The sequence below is a fragment of the Cuculus canorus genome, chromosome 24 (assembly GCF_017976375.1).
Source record: "Cuculus canorus isolate bCucCan1 chromosome 24, bCucCan1.pri, whole genome shotgun sequence".
In the NCBI taxonomy this organism is placed as follows: Eukaryota; Metazoa; Chordata; class Aves; order Cuculiformes; family Cuculidae; genus Cuculus; species Cuculus canorus.
The window spans coordinates 7,906,936-7,926,757 of NC_071424.1; the positions used below are offsets into that span (position 1 = coordinate 7,906,936).

General features: G+C 58.1%; 2 protein-coding genes across 7 annotated transcripts in view; both read right to left on the reverse strand.

Moving 5' to 3' along the window:
* Positions 1-5,886, reverse strand: part of AHCYL1 (adenosylhomocysteinase like 1) — a 30,128-nt gene extending 24,242 nt beyond the window's left edge. The window contains exon 1 of one of the 3 annotated variants that reach the window (XM_054087419.1): positions 5,551-5,886. In XM_054087419.1, coding sequence (XP_053943394.1) covers positions 5,551-5,658 — 108 coding nt within the window. In that variant the 5' untranslated portion in view covers positions 5,659-5,886. Of the gene's footprint in view, positions 1-2,248; positions 2,484-5,550 lie in introns of those variants that run through there. The other 2 variants (XM_054087421.1, XM_054087422.1) reach the window with 2 other exon arrangements.
* Positions 5,887-12,528: 6,642 nt separating this feature from the next.
* CSF1 (colony stimulating factor 1) lies at positions 12,529-19,365 on the reverse strand. 4 transcript variants are annotated; one of them, XM_054087880.1, is made up of 9 exons: positions 19,211-19,365; positions 17,981-18,112; positions 16,129-16,191; positions 15,637-15,816; positions 15,202-15,379; positions 13,462-13,589; positions 13,137-13,192; positions 12,999-13,051; positions 12,529-12,667 (listed from the first exon to the last, which is right to left on the reverse strand). In XM_054087880.1, exons 1-8 carry the CDS (start codon positions 19,229-19,231, stop codon positions 13,000-13,002), a joined length of 810 nt encoding a protein of 269 aa, XP_053943855.1. In that variant the 5' UTR covers positions 19,232-19,365; the 3' UTR covers positions 12,529-12,667; position 12,999. The 4 variants fall into 4 exon arrangements, with proteins under 4 accessions (XP_053943855.1, XP_053943852.1, XP_053943854.1 ...); XM_054087877.1 differs by having other exon boundaries at positions 13,462-14,285; XM_054087879.1 differs by lacking the exon at positions 19,211-19,365 and adding an exon at positions 18,198-18,436 and having other exon boundaries at positions 13,462-14,285.
* Between the last annotated feature and the right edge of the window lie 457 nt (positions 19,366-19,822).

A 19,822-nucleotide genomic window follows, 5' to 3' on the forward strand; every position in this document is an offset into this window, starting at 1 on the left:
GAGCAGCCTCCAGTACTAAAAGGAGTTTCAGGAAAGCTGGGGAGGGGCTCTTGATCAGAGAGTGATGGGATAGGACAAGAGGGAACTGTGTTCAGCTGAAGGAGGGGAGATTGAGATGAGATCCTAGGAAGAGAGTTTTTCCTGTGAAGGCAGGGAGGCCCTGGCCCAGGTTGCTCAGAGGTGCTATGGCTGCCCCATCCCCGGAGGTGTTCAAGGCCCCGTTGCATGGGGCTTTGAGCAGCTGGATCCAGTGGGAGGTGTCCCTGTCCATAGGAGGGGTTGGAACTAGATGGGCTTTAAGGTCCCTTCCAACCCAAACCATTCCACGACTCTAAGAAAATCTCCCTTCTTCCTGCTCTACAGGTCAAAAACTCTAATGAAACATCTTCTGGCCTTGCAGTAGTCCTGGATCATGAAGACAGCGTCCTCTCTGGACAGCAATGAGGCCCTCCAAAAAGCCAAAGTGATGAGAAAGACCCAAGAGCAACTTATTAGGGGAGTAATTAGTAATCTGTCATTTGATACAGCACCACCAGTGCCCCTGGCCCTCAGGTCTGCCCCCAGGCAATCACCATTCACAACACCCTGGTGGTTTGCTTGCCCCATGGGCCAGGGTACAACCAGCTCAGCCTGTGACCATCAAACCACAGCAACATGTTCCTTTACCAGGACATTCCTGCACCCCAAGGAAGGACACATCCATTCCAGGTGGTCTGGGCAGAGCAGGACAAGCTGTTTCACTCAGCTCAGTCCTGGCACCTTGTTATGAGAAGGAAAAACTGCAGTAAGAGAATGAGAAAGGAAAAGAAGAGAGGATTTGGACAAGGAAAGGACAGTCGAGTGGACAGTGTCTGCTGAACACGCAGGAGAGGTGGTGGCACTGCCCTGGACAGAAGAGGATTTTTGAATGGCCAAAGGGATGAAATTAAAGAAAGAGGAAAAATGAGCAAGGCCAGGAGCTCTGTCACTACAAACAAGGACAGTCTTCATGGGCACCCAGACTGGCAGAGCTGCAGGGACCTGAGATGACTCCGGACTGAGAAAAAAAAAGGGCAGAAAACCCGGCTCCAGGAAGGGAAGCAGCAGACTCCAGCAAGGTCAACACCGCTTGGGCAGCAGGAGAACAGGTCCACAAGAAGCAGCAGAGATAATGCTCCGGAGAGGGTATCCAGCACCCCCCCCAAGGACAGAAGCTCCCCATGTGCTCCGTCCCCCTCTTTCCAGCCTTCCCCTCCCATCGCCAACCACCCCTGTGCCAGCCAGTGTGCAGTTCCGGCTCGCTCCCCCTGCAAAGCTGCAGCGCTGGCATTAGCATTCCCTGCTGCACAGCCTCAGTGGGATTCCTTCAGCACCGGAATCCGCAGGGGCACAGCACGAACCCAAACACACTGGATGTGGGCTTGCTGCCTTCTTGGGGCACAGAGCTGCCATGCAGTTCACCTCCCTGGGAGCAAATCCAAGGGTTTAGCCCATTTCTCACTCCAGGCTTGATGCATGATTAAGCAGATCTGTCTGCAGAGTGTCCATCTGTCTGTCTGCCGGCACCCAGGGGTGATGGAGCCCACCAGACAGTGATCCTCAGGCAACAAGGGTGCAACAGGGATCAGGTGATGGACAGACAGGGGCAGCACTTGCCGAGTTCCCTGCCTTGCCACCCATCTCTAAGTGCAGTGATATGTCCTGCCTGCTTGAGGGCACCCATGGCTCCACTCAGCCAGGAGTTTAAGGCTCTGCTGATCGGCTGACGTGGATTCAGAAAGAGACTGCTGTCAAGGGCACCTACAGTCTCCAGGGAGGCAGAACAGCAGATGCCCAGACACAACTGCAATGGCACACAGGGATCTAGAACACAACCTGCGCCCTTGAGCACTCCTTTCAGCCCCACACACGTATTTACCTGGGCAAGCCACAAGCAACATCGGTTACCAAACTGGCCCCAGCAAAATCAAGGCACACAGTGGAGAAAGTAGAAAGCTCAGCATCGCTCACCTCTGCCTTTGAGCCACTCCTTGCCAAAGAACTGCTTAATTCTGACTAAAGCTGGTGTTATTCTGCTGATAGCCCGATTTCCCATCAACCGCAGCAAAAAAAGGAGCTTTGGCAGAGCCAGGCAACCACAGCTTTTGAGGGAAAAGCACCCAGAAAGGCTATACTTGCCTCACCTCGACCATGCCAGATCCTACTTAAATCTGGAGTTGATTGATATTTAAGAGATTGATAATTGATATTTAATCTCTTAATCTCTTACCTCCTGCTGTTTCACTTTTTCACCTTAAACAAGTCACTGACAAGAGAGGAAACGAAGACATCAGCGATGCCCCAGGACGGCCGTGTAGCTTGGGCTCACTCCGAGTGCCCAGCCAATAGCAAGGAGGATGCTGACTCCTTCACAGCTCCCACAAGGCCGACATCCCCAGTCCAAGCTGGGCACAGAATGATGGCGGGCTTCTGCTAGCTCTTCCACTGCACACTGGCACTCTCTCCAAGCACCAGCACAAGTTAAGGCTCCTCTTTGAAAAGCTATTCAGCGGCAGGTCACACGGAGGAGACAGAGCACTCACTAAGCTTGGCCACATTCCCACCCTCCCCATCTCCAACTGCCTTATGCAAGATGCATCAGCAAAGTTCAAGCAGCCTCAAAATCCTTGGAGGGAGCTGCTTCAGCTGCACGGTACGATTTCTCCTACCTGGATACTGGTAAACCATCTCAACCATCTTCTCTGCTGGCCTCTGAACTCCTAAATGGATGCTGGTAAATCATCTCAACCATCTTCTTTGCTGGCCTCTGACCTGCTGAGTGCTCTCAGGACAGCGAGCACAAAAGTCACTTCGACTCACATTGCAACAGAAAGGTCTTTTAATAGTTTAATTGCAATCCTGCTTCAAAGGCAACTGAGCTACAGGCACTCAGCATCTTATCTCAGGAGGGCAATTCTCCCTTCCTCCTCCTTTTATCCTCTTGCCAATGCCTCTGTTATTACTGAATGAGCACCATTCGCTGTAGCTAACCAGGCAAGGAAAACAGTAGCCCCAAGCATTTTGTTCCTTGACCTCAGCCACATTGCAAGCTCTCCAAGACCTCACTGGCTGCTGCTGTTACCAGCCTCAAATGTCATGAATCGCTCTGGGCACCTTTAAAATCACCACAGGAATGGCTGCAGCAGCCACCAAGTCCAACTGTGGCTCTTCACACTGCGCAACCAGCCTCTGCGTACAGCAGCAAATTCAAGGAGATTCAACACCCCACACCTCCTGAGACACAAGCCAACTTTGTCTTTGAGGATGCCAGATCAATTCCCCCCTATTCATACATCCCATTTCTCTTTATGACGCTTATTTTGGCCCTGTAGGACACTTTGGGATTAGTTGGTCGCCCTCCCCTTTCAACCTAGCCTGTTGCAGCCTCGTACTGTGTGCTCCCCAGCTTTGAGAAAGATGGCAATGAGAAGGTAAAAACAATCCCCGAGTTTGAGCTGTGCTGAGAACCGCTGGAAGAGGCAGATGCCAGCTTTGCATTCTTTTGTTCCTTCCTCCAGGCTATGTCCACAGCCTGGATGAACAGGGCCAGGACACACAGAGAGCCTCCAGACCCCTCTCCCCTGCAGCAGCCATAAGCCTGGGCGAGGAGAGATACCACAAGTCATAGAATCCCTAGGTTGAATCAAAGACCTTTGAGATCATCAAGTCCAACTGTACCTGTCCACTACTAAACTAGATCCCTAAGCACTTCATCCACCTGTCTTTTAAATCCCTCCAGGGACAGGGACTCCACCACCTCCCAGTACAGGCTCCACCAGTGCCTGAGAGTACTTCTGGTAAAGAAATTTTTTCCTGATGTCCAATCTGAACTCGCCCTGGTGAAACCTGAGGCCATTCCTTCTCATCCTATCACCTATCATCTTGGGAGAAGAGACCAACACTCACCTCACTACTTTCAGGTAGTGGTAGACAGCGATGAGGTCTCCCCTCAGCCTCCTTTTCTCAAGGCTAAACAACCCCAGGTCCTCAGCTGCTCCTCGTAACACTTGTTCTCCAGCCCCTTCAACAGCTCCACTGCTTTTCCGCAGGTGCCTGACAGCAGCCACTCCATGAGGGTTGGATTCTGCCCTAATCCCACCATTGGCCAGAGCAGGTAATCGAGACATTCTCTCAAAGAAGGATGACATTCCCATTCACTGCAGATGCTCTTTCCTTCCAGTGCGGAGGCAGGCGGCTGCAGCCCCCAGGGGAACATGATGTTCACCACAACAGGGACCTCTGAGCCGATCTGTGCAGTGCTCAGAGCACAAATCCACGCCGGCAGCAGGACCGGGACCTCAGCGACATGTTGTTGAGCCCAAGAGGTCTGCACCAAGCCAGGAGCACATGTGCTCACCCATCTAAAAGCTGGTGACCCAAGTTAGTGGAGGTCCCACGTCCTGCCAGGGCAGCATGGCCAGTGCTCACCCACCCACCCCCATCGAGCACCAACAGGGATCAACATCAGAAGACCTCAGGAGCTCCTGCAAGGCCTTCAAGGATGAAGGGTTGAAGAGATGACTCGGGTGAGCTCAGCACCAGGGGCTGCTCTGGCAGCCTTGTCTCCAAGCCCAAATGTTCTCCCACCTGTGCCTCCAACAGACCCTAGCCCCAAAAAGAGTGGGGCGCTCCCGACTCCCTCAGTGACCAAAAGCTTATCTCCCGGCCACTGCGGCCAGCTCACCCCACATAACAGGTCCTGTCCCCACTGCAGAGCACTGCCACTACCACTGTCCCCACACAGGTTGTCCCCACAACCCCCTTGACTGTCCCCCTTGCCTGGGACCTGCCCTGGACCCCTCGGGCACAGCCAAACCCCACTTTGACCCTCAGCTTCTGCCCCTGGTGCCTGCCCAGGCCTTGCACCAGCCTTCCCCAAACCAGGCTACACCTGCCCCTGGGACCAGTTACCCCCACGCAGGTCTGCAGTCCTCCCCTTGGGAACAGACCCCTTCAGCTGGGCCTGCATCTCCTACCTTGGGAGCAGAGCTCCCCCAAACCAAAGCTATAGCTGCCCTCGGGACCAAACACCCCCCACAAACTGGGCCAGCAGGCTCTGCCAGGCACCTCCATCCCCAGTGCTCACTACTGGACTCCTCGTGACGTCACCACCCCCTGACCCCATTGCTAGTACCGACCCCCTCCTGCTTCCCAGTCACCCCAAAAAAAGAACCAGTCCCTGCTTTCTCAGTTTCCCCCTCTCCAGGAACAGGGGAAGGCTTCCCCAGATCCTGCCCCCGCGCCGGTGCCAGCCTCCCCTCCAGTTAACCCATCCTACTCTCCTGTTGCCCTCCTTCCCGGTACCCGCCTCCCCCGTCGCTGCCCCCTCCCGCAGATGCCAGCCTTCCCTGCCGGTGCCCCTCCCCGGTACCGATTCCCCTCTCCTTCATCGAATGCGGTCCCCCCTCCCTTCCCAGTCCCCCCCCAAACTGCACCAGTCCCCGCTTTCCCAGCTACCCCCCCTCCCCGCCCCTGAACCGGGGGCTGCTCCCCCTGAACCGGAATGGCTTCCGCCGGTACCGGTACCGGTACCTTCTTGGGGGCCTTGGTGACGGTGGCCATGAAGGAGTACTTCTCCGCGTCCTCCACCTCCTTCGCCCGCTTCCCCTCCCCGCCGCCGGCGGGCTCCGGTACCGACATGGCGAGGAGGCGGCGGGGTGGGCCGCCCGCGGAGCCAGGCGGGTCGGAGCACGGCGGGATCGCTGCCGCGGGGCTGTGCTGAGCCCTGGTCCGTGCTCGGCACCGCGGCGGACCCTCCGGTCCCGACTGCGCTGCGGCGCGGACTACGACCCCGGGGGCGGCCTCGCCGTGACGTCACCGCACGGCGGCACGCGACAGGCCGGCATCGTAGCCGGCGGCGGGCGAGGCCCGGCGCCCCCTGGCGGCGAGGAGCGGTAACGGCGGGGGCGGAGCCAGGGGAAGGGGTGGGGTCGGTGACTGAGCGGAGACAGCGCGGGGGGCGGAGACGGATAAAGGGCGGAGCCTGGGACGGGGAGCAGGGATGGCGGGGCCGGAGCCAGATGTAGGGGCAGGACTCTGGGGCAGGGGTGGAGCCTGTTGGGCAGAGCCAAGGGGGCGGTGCCTGGGCAGGGGGCGGAGTCTGAAACAGGAGAGCAGGAAAGTCGGGGCGGAGCGAGGATGGGGGCGGAGTCTGGGACAAAGCGCCCGGGGCAGGGGGCGGGGTCTTTGACGAGGAGCGGGGACAGGACAGGAGGCGGAGCCGGGTAAGGAGTGGGGCCTGGGACAGGGAGCCCGGATGGCATGGGCGGAGCCAGCGGTCAGGGGGCGGAGTCGGGAACGGGTAGCCAGGAGCAGAGGAGTCTGGGGCGGGGGGAGCCTTGCGGCAGGGGCAGAACCTGGGGCACGGGGAGCCTGGGCAAGGGAGGAGCTTGTGGCAGGGTGGAGCATTGGGGAGGCAGAGCCTATGGCAGCCCCTGGTGGGCGAGGCCATGGGCAAGGCGGAGCTAGTGGGCAGGGGGCGTGGTCTGTGCTGGGGCGGTGCTTGTGCCGGGGCGGGGTCAGGGTCAATATGGGGTGGGGCCAGGGACGGGTTCGGGGCTAGAGGGTGGGGCGGGACTGGGAGCGGAGCTTGGGGAGGGCTGGAGGGGGCCAGGAATGCTCGTTATGGACTGAATCCCAATTCAGTCAGTGTAGGATAAAACAGAAGAACGAGGGATTTCAGAAAAAAATGTTCATCTGTATTCGGGGGGGAAATTAAATCGGAGGGAAATAAAAATGAACGACGGATAAAAATATAAATTGGGGAAAATATGAAAAATTCAAGAAGATGGAGAAATCACGGGGAAAAGTCATGGGCGGGGTGGCGGGAGGGGCCAGGGCGGGATCCTGTCCTGCACCGCCTCCAGCACGGGAAAGCGGAGAGAGAGGGACCTGGAGATCCAGGGGTTGGCGGTGTTCAGCCCCACGTGGCTGCACAGCCCTGAGTGGGTGCCCAGCCCCGGTGGGTGCTCAGCCCCCCCAGCCCAGCACCCACGGCTCAGCTCCAGCGTAGGGTTGGGTCTGTGACCTCCCAGGACACGTTATCCACTAATGAGCTGCCTGGGGCCGAGACGCAGGCAGTGGGTGCTGAGCCCTGCCTGGGGGTGCTGGGCCTGGCAAGGCTGCCTTCCTCTCCTCCTCCCCGCCCCGGAGTCCATGCTGGCCCCTTGGTTTCAGGCAGGGACCCCCACATGCCATGGGATGCTCAGGGGCCACATCCTGCGGGTCCTGGGGCTGAGCACCCATCTGCGACCCTTGAGAGCACCCGCACCCCTCTAGGAGCACACAAGGGGGGTGCAAGCATGGGTCCTGCCCTGATGGGTGTCCGTCTGTCCTGCCCCTGCCTCTTTCCCACTGATGAGTGTCTGTCTGTCCTCCCAGGCATCACACTCCCGGCCCCTTCCCAAGCATCAGTGCCAACGGCCGCAGGATCCCCATAGTGGCTCTAGGGACTGGCTGGTACTTCTGTCCCAGGACAGGGCCCCCCCGACCCTGTCCCCATCCCCAACCCCCCAAGCACCAGGGGATCCAGCCCCCACTCAGACTTTGCTTTCCCAGTACCATTCCCCTAAAAAACAAGCTGGGAAAACCCACATTTGGGTTAAAACCCTGGGGAGTGGGGTGGTGGTGGTTCAGATAACAGTTTTTAACCAAAATCACTGTGTCTAGCCGCAAAACGGCCTCTGGCTACCAAACCCCTCCAGCAGCTCCTTGGCCAAACCCCTGTCCCGTGGGCCTGGGCCCTTTCCGGGCGCCTCTGCCCCGTCAGCAGCTCTGTGGTGCCTGCAGCAGCACAGGCAGAGGGTTCCCAGGGTGGGGAGAGGGTTTCCAGGATGGGCAGAGGCCTCTCAGGGCACTTGGGGGGGGTCTCAGGGTGCTGGGGGGCTTAGGGTGCTTTAGGAATCTCAGAGCAGTTGGAGGAGGTCTCGGTGTGCTTCGGAGGGGGGTCTTGGGGCACTTGGTAGGTCTCAGGGTGCTTGGAGGGATCTTGGGATGCTTTAGGGGTCTCAGGATGCTTGAGGGGGTCTCGGATCACTTGGGACGCTCTTGGGGCACATGGTAGGGCTCAGGATGCTTGGAGGGATCTTGGGGTGCCTGTAGGGGTCTCAGGGTGCTTGGGGGGGTCTTAGGGCACTTGGAAGGTCTCAGGGTGCTTGGGGGGGGGGCCTTGGATAATTGTGGGATCTCGGGGTGCTGTAGGGGGATCTTAGGGCTGCAGGATGAGCCTGGGAGGTTCCAGTCCCCTCCTGATGCCACAAACACCAGGAATGCAGGGATCCCCAGGTTCAGTGCTGGGGTGCCTGAGGTGGGTGCTAGGGTGCCCCCATTCCGTGCCTCCTGTGCCCATGTGGTGCCAGCACCCAGAGGTCCCAGAAACGGCTCACCAACACCTTCCCCTCCCACCAGCCATCATCCCCCTCCAAAAAACCACCCATTTTCACCTGGATAAGGCAGCTTTTTAAGGCACAAACAGCACTTTGCACCCCAGGAGGGACCTTGGAAGCCACCACCCCCTGTGCCCCACTCAGTCCAGGGGTGATGGGGAATTTCTTTTCCACTTCCTCCTCCAAGTCGGGGGGATGGGAACACAGCTCCATGCGCCCCCCCCAGTGCTGGGATCCCTGATGTGGGGAGCTACGAGCAGGTTTTTCCTCCCCACATAGAGGGGAATGAGTGGGAATGGGGCAGAGGCTGCTTGGGGCAGAAAATGACCCCCCTAGGTCAGAAATAGGGCTGGGAAGAGACCACCAGCTGAGGACATGAGAAGCAGAGAGACCCACATGGCCTAAACCCAGGGGTGAGGAGACGGGTTGACTTTGTTATCATATGCCTTCTCGGGTCTGGGCTGCTGGAAGCAGCCAGGGGTGTCGGGGTTAGGGTTTGTTGGTGACTAAATTCAGAGAGAACAGGAATTGGTGCTCTTCACAGTCCCCCCAAGCAGCCAGGGACATTCCCACCTCTGCTCCTCCAAGCTCTACCAAAACAATAAGCTGCTGACATCAAATCACAGGATCACAGAATGGTTTGGGTTGGAAAAGACCTCCAAGCCCATCCAGTTTCAACCCTCTGCCATGGGCAGGGACACCTCCCACTGCATCAGGTTGATCCAAGCTTCATCCAACCTGGCCTTGAACACATCCAGGAATGGGGCAGCCACAGCTTCTCTGGGCAACCTGGGCCAGGTCCTCCCCACCCTCACTGTGAGGAATTTCTTCCTGATTTCTAATCTAAATCTTCCTCCTTCCAATTTAAAGCCACTCCCCCTTGTCCTATCATTCCATGCCCTTGTAAAAAAGCCTCTCCCCAGCTTTTCTGATGCCCCCTTCAGTAGTGGAAGCTGCTCTAAGGTCTCCCTGCAGCCTTCTCTTCTCCAGGTTGAACAACCCCAACTCTCTCAGCACAGCACAGAGGTTCTCCTCACAGCAGAGGTTCTCCAGTCCTCAGATCATCTCCATGGCCTTCTCTGGACCCATTCCAACTGTTCCATTTCCTTCTTATGTTGGGGATTCCAGAACTGGACGCAACACTCCAGGTGGGGTCCCAGGGGAGCAGAGCAGAGGGGCAGAATCCCCCTCCTCGCCCTGCTCGCCACGCTGCTTTTGATGCAGCCCAGGACATGGTTGGCCGCCTGCGCTGTGACCGCACATTGCCAGTTCATACCGAGCTTCTCATAAATCAGCACCTCATGGGCTGATCTCAATCACTTTGTCCCCCATCCTGTGTTGAAAACACGGATTGCCCTGACCCAGGTATAGGACCTTGCACTTGCCCTTGTTGAAGCCAAGTATAGCCCTGCCATTGTTCAGCTCCAGTGTTAATGCCCTCTCCCATGCAGTTGGCTGCCACCCGGAGCTACCTGCAGGGCAGGGGCTTGCTGCTGTCAGCACCCCCAGTCCCAGGCATCCTGCCCACTCATAAGAGTAGACTCTGAACTTAAATTCCTCCCAGTACCCAACCATAATGATTGTGGCCTGAATCTGGCAGGCTATATATAGGTCCTGCTTCCCCGGGAAGGGGATGTGGAGCTGGGAAACCCCCGGCCACCGCTGCTGGGGAAAGGAAGGGCTGGGCTGAGTCAGCTCCCCTCGAGGAATCCTGTTTGTCAGCAGGATTGTCAGCGTCCTGACACCCACAAAGGGCTCCTGGGTCCCATCCTGCCTTTCCCATCTCCGCTGCAAGCGATGGAGGGTCTTAACCCTGCACCCCTGAGCACTGACCCACCCCATGAGGACACTAGTAGGAGTTCATGATGGCTCTGAAGCCTCCTCATGGTACCTACCCCAGAGATGCTGGATCCATGCAAGGGGAGAAGGATGCGGGGCTCTCCCATTCCTGGAAGACAAGGGGAGCTGAGGGTGCAGCTAGGGGAGGAAATACCTCTTTAAGCGCTGCCTCTCCAAGCGAAGTGTCTGCAGGAAGCTTTGCTGAGTGTGTTTGTGTTAAACAGCTGCTTCCTGACCCTCCACGTGGATTTTGAAGGGCTCCACGGCCGGGAAGGGGACCCCACACCTGGAGACCCTCAGCCTGGTGATACTGGGGGGATGCAGTTGGGTGGAAGGCTGGATCTGTCCCTCTGTCCTCACCAGTGACCATGAACTTGCGCCAGTGACCATAAACTCCTGTCTGCATCAACAGGAAAGTGGTCAGAGCAGCATGGTCAGTCAGGAGCCCTCACACTCACCACACTGCTGGCTGCTTCCAGACCTCCATGCCATGGTCCGTGAGCAGGGACTCAGCTGTTTGCCCTGCATGCCCTCAAACCCCGAGCTGTTCCCAGTGGGGACCCCCATTGCAGGATACCAAAGCAACCCAGGTGGAGAGGACACAGCCCAGGGTCCTGGATCATCCTGGAGCCAGGAAGAGGGGACTCCACCCACATCTTCCTGGACATCCCTGGCCATGGGGTGACTCCAGGATCCCCACATCTCCCCCAAATGCAGCTGCACTGGGGACAGATGCCCTCTCTGTCCCCCCCATGCCCTCAGATGTCCCCTCACCCCTCTACCCCATCAGGGACCAGGGGGATTACAGGCTGCATCCCCCCATCACCTCTGTGCCCCCATGCTTACACAGTGCTACACATCTCTGTTTATTAATAATATTAAATATACAAGCTGTTTTCTATTATTTTCTTTAAATAGACATCTTTAAATGACTTCGTATAAAATATTTTAACATTTCATTGTATCAAAAACAAAAAAACCCAACCAACCAACCAACCAACCAAACAAACAAAGAAAACCAGAGGCAAAATAAATCCAACACAGCTTCAAGGCTTTTTCTCCCCTAAAAGTGGAGAAAACCATCTCCTCCACGGTGCAAATTGGTGCCCAGCTGGCGGTTTAAACCAGCAGCAAGTTTGGCGCCAGCCTCCCAGCTGCAGTCTGAACTTTCCTCCTGATTTACACCAGTTTCTCGCACTGGGAACCTCTCCCTTTGGCAGCCATAAATACATGTGTAAAAATAATAATAAAAAAAAAAACAACAAAAAAAACCCAACAAAAAACAATTAATAGTAATGCTTTCTGTAAAAACAGTTTGGTTTGTCCATAATTTCATCCATCATATAAAAATAATACTTCAAAACCCAAGAGCAGCGTGGGCCACGCTTCACAGTCAGGGCCGGAGGGATGCTGCAGCAGGGCAGGATGAGGCCCAAGCCCAGGGTGTGAGATATCTGTGGGGCTGGAGCATCCCAGTCTGGGCTCTTCCCAAAGCCAGGACGGAGGTTGAGCCAAAATGATTCTGGGTAGCCGGTTGGGGCATCTTTATCTCTTCCCCTCAAGTCAATCCAGTCCTTCCCCGGTCCCATTTTCCTTCTCTAAAGCGCAGCTGCAAAATAATAATCCAATTGCAGGCGAGGCCAGCTCGCAGCAATAACCCTGTGAGGGGGCAGGACAGGCCCCCCCATCAATACTTCGGCAGGATAAAGGCTTTCAGCTGCTATATTAAACTAAAACCCTAAGGGCACGATGGCGAGCCGAGGCCAGCTTGGATGTGGGATCAGAGCCAGATCTCCAGCAGCAGGAGGATGGGGAGCGGGACGGTGCCAAGCATCACCTCCCAAACCCAGCCCCACACCAGTGGGCTTTAAATATTCACAGTGAGAGGGTTGACATTGAGAATCAGGGTTGGGGTCGTGCAGATTGACTGCCCTGCAGCTGCGATGCTCCGGTTGAAGAAAGGCAGGGTAAAAGCCAGGGGGCGATGGGTGCTGCTCCAAACCCTGCTGTGCTGGGGCTGGGTAAGAGCCAGGGCATTCAGAGAGCGGTCCCCTCCATCCTCAGCCAGCACTGGCCCTGTGCAAGCAGGATCATCCCATATCCAGCATCTCCAGCGTCCTGCTCAGCACTGCAATGTCACATCAACGACCCCTGCCGTCCTTGGCAAAGCCCTTTGGTGCTGGTCTGACAACTTCTAGCCCTTCACTTCCCGGTGCCCAGGGTCCCAATCTGGGTGCATCCCCCTATTCTTTCATCCCTGCCCAGGAGGTTTTTTGCAGTCTCTGGCCACAGGCACAGAGCAAGGGAAGAAGGAGCGTCAGCATCATGGCAGGACCGCGTTGGGGCCAGTGTGCGCAGACCCTCCTTCGCATGTCAACGAGCATCCAGATCCGTCCCCTGAGCAGCTTCACATCCCGCCTCAGGCCCTGGGGAAAGGAAGAGGAAGATGAGTGGGAGCCAAGACTCTGCCAAGGAGGCGGTGGAGGAGCAACACAAAAACCACAGGAAAAAATGCTATATATATAAAAAAATTGCTCGTAATGGATTAATGGGCTGTGAAACCACATGCTGGCAGCACTAGGGTGCAAACCTGCTCCTCTCCATGTCTTCCCATCCCATCCCATCCACCCCCCGCCAGCAGGCAAATTTCCTTGCCCATGGCTGAGGTCACTGTTGGTGTGGATGGTCCAAGGACTCAAAACTGTCCCCATGGGCTTGGACTGGAGCGCTGCAAGGTCCCATCCAGCTCCTGCTCACCTTATAGGTCCTGAGTCTCCAGCTCTGGATGTTCCCTCGCTCCCTGCAGCACCCTGCGAGGGAAAGCCAGGGGGGGTCAGGGGAAGGTGGCCCTGGGTATGGTGTGTGTCCCCACCAGCAGGATGGCATCACACCCACCTCCTCTCCATGTCCTCGGGGCCACAGCCTCCATCTTCCAGCGGCCGTTCCAGGACCTGCGTGGAGGGGGGAGAATGGGGAGGTGAGCTCTGGGAAAGGGGAGGGTGCTGCAGCAGGGGGACTCTCCCTCCTAACCCTTCACCAGAGGGGATCTCCCAAATCACATCTTCCCACCCCGCTCAGCACCACCACTTGTTCCCCCATCTCGAAATCATGGGGAAAATTTGGCTTAGCACACATGGACTGAGAGATGAGCGGAGAAACTGAGGCAGTAGAGGATGCTTGCACCCAGGGAGAGGGCAGGATAAGGTAGAAGGGGGCTTACCCTGGATTTATACTTGTAGAAGAGCAGCCCTCCCATGGCCAGCAAGATGGCCACCACGCTGGCCACCATGATGTATATTAGGGGTTCCTGGCGGCCCTCACTGATGGCCGGCTCCTTCCTGTGCTGCTCTGCGCTCAGAACAAAGCCAGAGTGAAAGCTGGGACCAGCCTTGCCATCCTCGGGCTCCCACTGCTGGTTTAGCCCCCAGCCTCGTGCCCTCGCCCCATCCCCAGGGCCGCCCAGCGCTCGGCCTCGCATCCCTGAGGCCATCCTGGAGTAACGGAGCTGTGTGATGGATTCAGGTGCTTCGCTGGGATGGATCCTGCCTCCTCGGCCTGCCAAGCCAGTGCTGGGGGATGCTGCTGGCATGGTGGTCCTGAGCCCGCCGGGATGGTCCAGAAGGATGGAGTTTGGATCCTGTGGTGGGTGGCCAGCCACTGCTTCAGTGTCCCCATCTACCAGCTCTCCATCCCTGTGCAGGATGGAGACATCCACTGCTGCCAGGCTAAGGGTCCTGGCTGGATCCAGGAGGGCTTCGGCACTGTCAGCTGGAGCTGTCTGCTGCATCGCAGGGGACGGCACCAACACTGTGTCACCTACCCTGGCACTCAGGACCTCCTCAGTCCCTGAGCCGCCATCCGTACTACTGGGCTGCTGAGATGGGGCATCTAGGTCAGCAAGGGTGGCATGGAGGAGGTTGTAAGGGACCTGGGTGCTAGCGGGTGCCAGCTCCCTGCTGGCATGGGTGGCAGCAGAGGGGGAAGACTGGGTGGCAGAAGGGAGGGCAGGGGACAGGCAATTGCAGTCAGGATCTGTCCCCACACCTGAAAGAAGCAGAAAGAAGAGACGGCCGTGGGGTCACCAGCCTCCAAAAGGGGCACAGCCAGCAGACCTGAGGTCAGGGGGAGCATCCCCATCCCTTCCCGCAGCCCTGGGCAAGACGGTCAAACAGCTGCCCCCCAAAAAAGGCAAGCGAAGGTGAGGCAGGGGACAGGCAGGGTCAGGCAGGGCAGCACAAAGGTGACATGCAGCAGGCAGGATGAAGCAAATGAGAATCACGGGGTTCCCTGAGCTGATGGCAATAGGTTATCCATGACTGGCAGGAGCTGGACAGGCATGTTTAATGTCCTCCAAGGCACAGGGACACAGCACAGCTTCAACACATGGACAGCAGCAAGACATCTCCTCCACGGACATGCAAACACAGCACAGGTGCTTGTGAAAGCATGGATGGCAACACGGGTTCTTCCATCCCAGTGGGCAATGCTCTCCCAGGGAAACTGAGGCACAGGGCAGCTGAAGTGACGCAGCTGAGATCATGCAGCACGTCGGTGGCAGCAGGGTCCTGGCACCTCATTTTCTCCATGTTACGCTCAACCCAGGCACTGAGTCTTTGAGATGGAGCCAAGCCTGATGCCTCCAGCCAGGCCAACGGAGATACTTCATTATTTCCTCTCCTTATTCCTCCCCAAATGTCACATCCAAAGGGTGACCAGCTTCTTCTCCAAACCCAGCTCTCCCCAGACACAGACACAGAACTTGCTGACGCACCATCAACACCACCCCACAGGGACAGCCGAGCGACAGAGATGGGGATCAATGCAGACATGTGCTGTGCCCACGGCGCCCATGTGTGACCACATATGGGCACACACAGCCGTCAAGCTGCTCCATGCAGGCGAGCCCAAGCCCCTCCAGCCCATGGGTCTGCCAATCAGAGGCAAAGCCTCAGTATCTCACCTGGTGAGGATCCAGCCTTCCTGGGACCCAAGCAGGTTCTGCGGTAGACCTGACTGCAGTCCTTCTCAAAGGTCTCGTGGTCCTGCAGCAGCTCGTTGATGTCCTGGAAGAACTGCTTCACCAGCACCAGCATCTCATACGGGGAGGTGGTGAACTCCTCAAAACACATCTGTGAGAGCTGGAGGAAGAGTCAGGCTCAGCATCAGCTCCACAACCATGCCAGGCAGCTGGTGTCACCACCATGGGGTACCACACAGCTCAAGGGTATGGTTTGGCACCCCTCATGTGTCCATGCACACCCCATCTCTGCTTCACTTCAAGGTCCTGCCCATTCACCCACCCCAGGATGCTCTATAGACTCCATTTCATCCAAAGATGAGGACTCAGACCCACACTCCCACAGATATGACACCCCACGAGCAGAGGACTACCTACCTTTCTCTCCTCTTCCTCCTCCTCCCTGATGCAGGGATCAATGTTCTCATCAATGCTCTTGTACATCCTCCGCACCGTCTGCATCTTCTTGGCATTGGATGAGTTCTCCTTAAACTCCGTTCGCTCCAGGATCTTACCCAGCAGAGGAAAAGCTGCTTTCACATAGCAGACAGAGTTGTTCTGCGAGGACATGGACCACCACCCAAAAAAAGAAAGCAAGACTGGTTACTGGATGGGAAGAGGCAGCACCACCTGCCCCACTCTGCCTGGGGGAAACTGATCCACAGAGCCACAAAACGCCTTTCCATGGTCTCACAGGCTGCCCGAGGTACGGCTTGACAGCCGCCCAGCCAGGCAGGATGAGTCCTTCCAGAGCTGCCTCCTGCAAAGGGGGCCAGGAAAGGGGAGTTTGGGGACCCCCCTGTGCACCAGCCAGCCCTGGTCCCTGTCCCCTTCTTGAGCACCACCAGCGCTCAATGAGGAGACACTCACCAGCTGCATCTTATCGATGAACTTGAAGGAGACCCGGCCCGGGTGCTGCATCTGGGTGTCAGCCTGGAAGAGAGAGCAGGATGTCACCCCACAGTTGTGGGGGGGCAACACAGCGCAGCTGGCATGGGCTCCCCAAGAGGGTGGCGCCAAGCAGCCCCAAGCTGCTGACCCTATGGTCAAACCTCTGGCAGGGGTGAACCCAGGAGCCCCGCTCCCACCCAGACATTGCACCCTCCGTACCAAGGACACCTTCCTCCTCCTGCCTGTTCCCACCCCTATTTTTCCTGCTCCTCCGCTTCCTCAAGGTGCCACGGCAGAGCTCAGCTCTTCTCGATTCTCCCAGGGTCTCCCCCACACTTCTTGCTCCACTAAAGCCAGGCAGCAAAAGACCATCCTACCACACAGGAGGTGGCTGTGACACCGAGGTCACATAACCCCCAGCATCACACAATGCCAGGGTCACACACACAGCGCTGCTGGCCCCCCACCCCATGACCCCTGCTGATGCAGGTGAAAACCCACCCCAAACAAGCCCCACTGCCTCTGGGCCAGCATCCCAGGCTGGGAGTTTGAGGGCTGCCAGAATTGCCGGCCGGCAATTCTGGCAGCCCTCATCCTCCCAGCCTGGGATGCCGGCCCGGAAACAATTGCTCCATTATCCCACAGGGATTGGAGTGAGGGCTGGGTCCTCTGCCAGGGGGAAAAGGAGAAGGCTGTGATCCCCAGCAGGGAAACCACGACTTCCATTCAAACCTGCTCCATCCCCTTTCTTTCCCCAGGCACACACCCACTTTTATCCCTGGGGGCTGCAAAGCAAAGTCTCCCAGGGATGCAGGGGGCAGCGGCAGCTCGGACAGAGGAAGCTGAGCTTGCACAGATGATTCTGCCAGCTCCTAGCACCACAGCTCAGTGTTTAAAGAGGAAGAGGTAAAACAAGCCCAGACACAGCTGTTCCACACTGCGAACCGGAGAGCTCAATGCCAAGCAAGCAGGCAGTGAGGATTCAGAGGTGCCTTTACCACCTCTTGTCTACACACCATGTTCACTGCAATGGTAAAATTTAATCTGCGACAACCACACAAATCCCTGCGTGCCCCCGATTCCCATTTCTCCCCTGAACATTCGCGTGATTCCCTGCTCAGAAGTGAGCCCAGGGCCAGGGCGAGATACAGCCCCAGCAGCTGGGTTGAGGCCAGGAATTGCCTTTCTGTGGGGTGGGTGTGAGAACCTGGAGCTGCCCACAGGCCATGCGGGATGAAGGCACCCATCGCCCTAGCCTGGCTGGCTCCAGCGCCTGTCTAGCCTGGCCAGTGGCCCCCCTCACTGCCTGCTACCCACCCACAGCCCCATTGCCAGCCCAGCTTCCAGGCAAGCAGCTGGACTCAGGAATGCAGTCGGATTCCTTGGCTTAACCCCTGCACCGCCGCCCGGAAGACATCACAGCGCCTGTCCCCTCCATTGCTTCCTCGTTGCCCCTGCACCCATCCAGCCCCACTCGTGCCAACTTTCTGGCCATGTTCCTACCAGTTCCCACTTACCCTCTTCTTCCATTTCTCCTGCCAGCACATTTTCACAGCCATCCCCACTAAAGCCATGACAGAATGTCACTCCTGGCCCCCAATGCCTGTTTGTCCCTCATGACCATCAATGCTCAGCTCCTGCGTACTGTCACTTTACTGGGAGAGGTCCAACCCTCTTACCCAGAGATCAGCCCCCCCCCCCTTATATAGGGCTGATATTATAGCTTATATAGCTGATTTTCTTATTTTTAGCCCTAAACAAGGGACTATTTGCAACTGCCCAGCTCCAAAAGAGCCCCCATCCTGTGGTGGAGCGCAGTGAGGGCACTCACCAGCTCCTCCAGCTCAGCCAGGTGCTTCTCCGTGATGATCTGTTGGCAGTAGCTGTTCTGCTCTGTTTCATCGATGTTGCAGACGAGGAGGAGGATGAGGGATGACAGCAGGGTGCAGCGGAACAGGCACACCTGAGCAAGGCAGAGCAAAGGCTTGGAGCAGGGCTAAAACCCTCCAAGCCCCCTGCCCTTCCCCACCACCCCCCAGAGGAGACACCTTTGTGGTGGACAGGGCTTGACCACAGCGCAGCAGAATAACCCCACCATGGCCCTCCAGCCCCTGTGCCAGCCCCATCCTTCTATTTTTAGCAGCACCAGGGCAGCAGGGAATTTCCCAGTGCCCAGTGCAGGGGCTGCTGGAGCCTAGCTGGCAAAAGTCTGGACATAGCTCTCTGCCACCTCCACATTCTCTTATCCAACCCTTGTCCCCTCTCCTCCACCATTTCTCTATCTGCCCTGCAAGTCTTCGCCTCCACCCCAGCTCCAGGGAGCTGTCTGACGCACTGACCCACCCATCTCCAAAAATCTTCTTCCCACCCTCTGGACCTCCCCAGCCTCCAGTGCCTACACCAGCTGGGCTCTTTCCATGCAGTGGCTCTGGCATCACCCCAAATTCCCCTCCCAATCCCCCTGCAAAGAAGGGGGAAGGCCTCAAACTGTGGCAGCATCACAGTAGGCAACAGGGCTTGTCCCAGAGCCAAGATCCCCGAGGTGGGCATGGAGCAGACCCCTTTGGTGGGTGCATGTGTTCACCTCCGCCGCACCGGCAGCGAGAGGGTGCCTGAGGGATGGGTGTGGGGGAATTTCCCTTGGAGGGTATCCAGAAATCCTCCCCTCTTGTGAAACTGCAAGATGCCGCCTGGGCCACCGCCGAGACACGGCCACGGCTGGCCGGAGCCTCACCCCCCGGGCAGGAGCCGGGCATGGGAATGGAGCCTGGGATGGGGCCGGAGCCGGGGATGGAGCCGGGGACGGGGATGGAGCCGGGGACGGGGATGGAGCCGGGGACGGGGCTGGGGATGGAGACGGGGACGGGGATGGAGACGGTGCCTCCCACCCCCACTGGTCCGGGAGCCGGGACGGGGATGGAGCCTCATCCCTCAGTCCGGGAGCCGAGACCCCCGCAGCGGGGCTGTGCCACGTCCCCCACCCGGACGGAGAGGGGAGATGGGGTTGTCGCGAGGCGGGGACCGCTCCCGCGACCCCGCACGGGCGGAAGGGCCGCCGTACCTTGGCTCCGGCGCGGGGCATGGGGGCTGCCGTGGGGCGGGGGCTGCCGTGGGGCCGGGGCTGCAGCGGGGCCGGGCGGAGCGGGCGAGGCGGCGGCGGGGCCGAGCGGGGCCGGGCTGAGCCACCGCCGCCGCCGCGCTCCCCTTTATAGCGGCGCGGCAGCATGTGGTTTATGAGAAAGGGCTGGCGGGCGGCCAGGGCCCCGGCCCCGAGCGGGGCGGACCCCGCGGCTACGATCGCATCGGAACGGATCGGCTCCGCTCGGATCGGATCAGCCCACCCGGCTCCGGTCAGATCGAATCGGATCAGCCCCCGCGGCTCTGATCGGATCGGAACGGATCAGCCCCCGCGGCGCTGATCGGATCGGATCAGCCCACTCGGCTCCGATCGGATTGGGACAGAAAGGATCGGCTCTAATCGGAACAGATCGGCTCGAATCGGTCAGATCGGATCAGCCCCTTAGGCTCTGATCTGATCAGATCGGAACGGATCGGCCCCGCTTGGGTCGGATCAGATCAGAACAGATCAGTTCCGCTCGGCTCGGCTCGGATCAGCCCCTTAGGCTCTGATCTGATCAGAACGGAACAGATTGGCTCCACTCAGCTCCAATCG

Excerpts from the sequence above, each read along its gene's own strand:
- CSF1 (XM_054087879.1), bottom strand. The coding sequence starts at position 18,275 with ATGGGGCTGGCACAGGGGCTGGAGGGCCATGGTGGGGTTATTCTGCTG. Across the intron at positions 13,193-13,461 it reads TCTACAAGTATAAATCCAGG|GTCCTGGAACGGCCGCTGGA; the intron begins GTAAGCCCCCTT and ends CCCTCCACGCAG. Across the intron at positions 13,052-13,136 it reads CCCGAGGACATGGAGAGGAG|GGTGCTGCAGGGAGCGAGGG; the intron begins GTGGGTGTGATG and ends TTTCCCTCGCAG.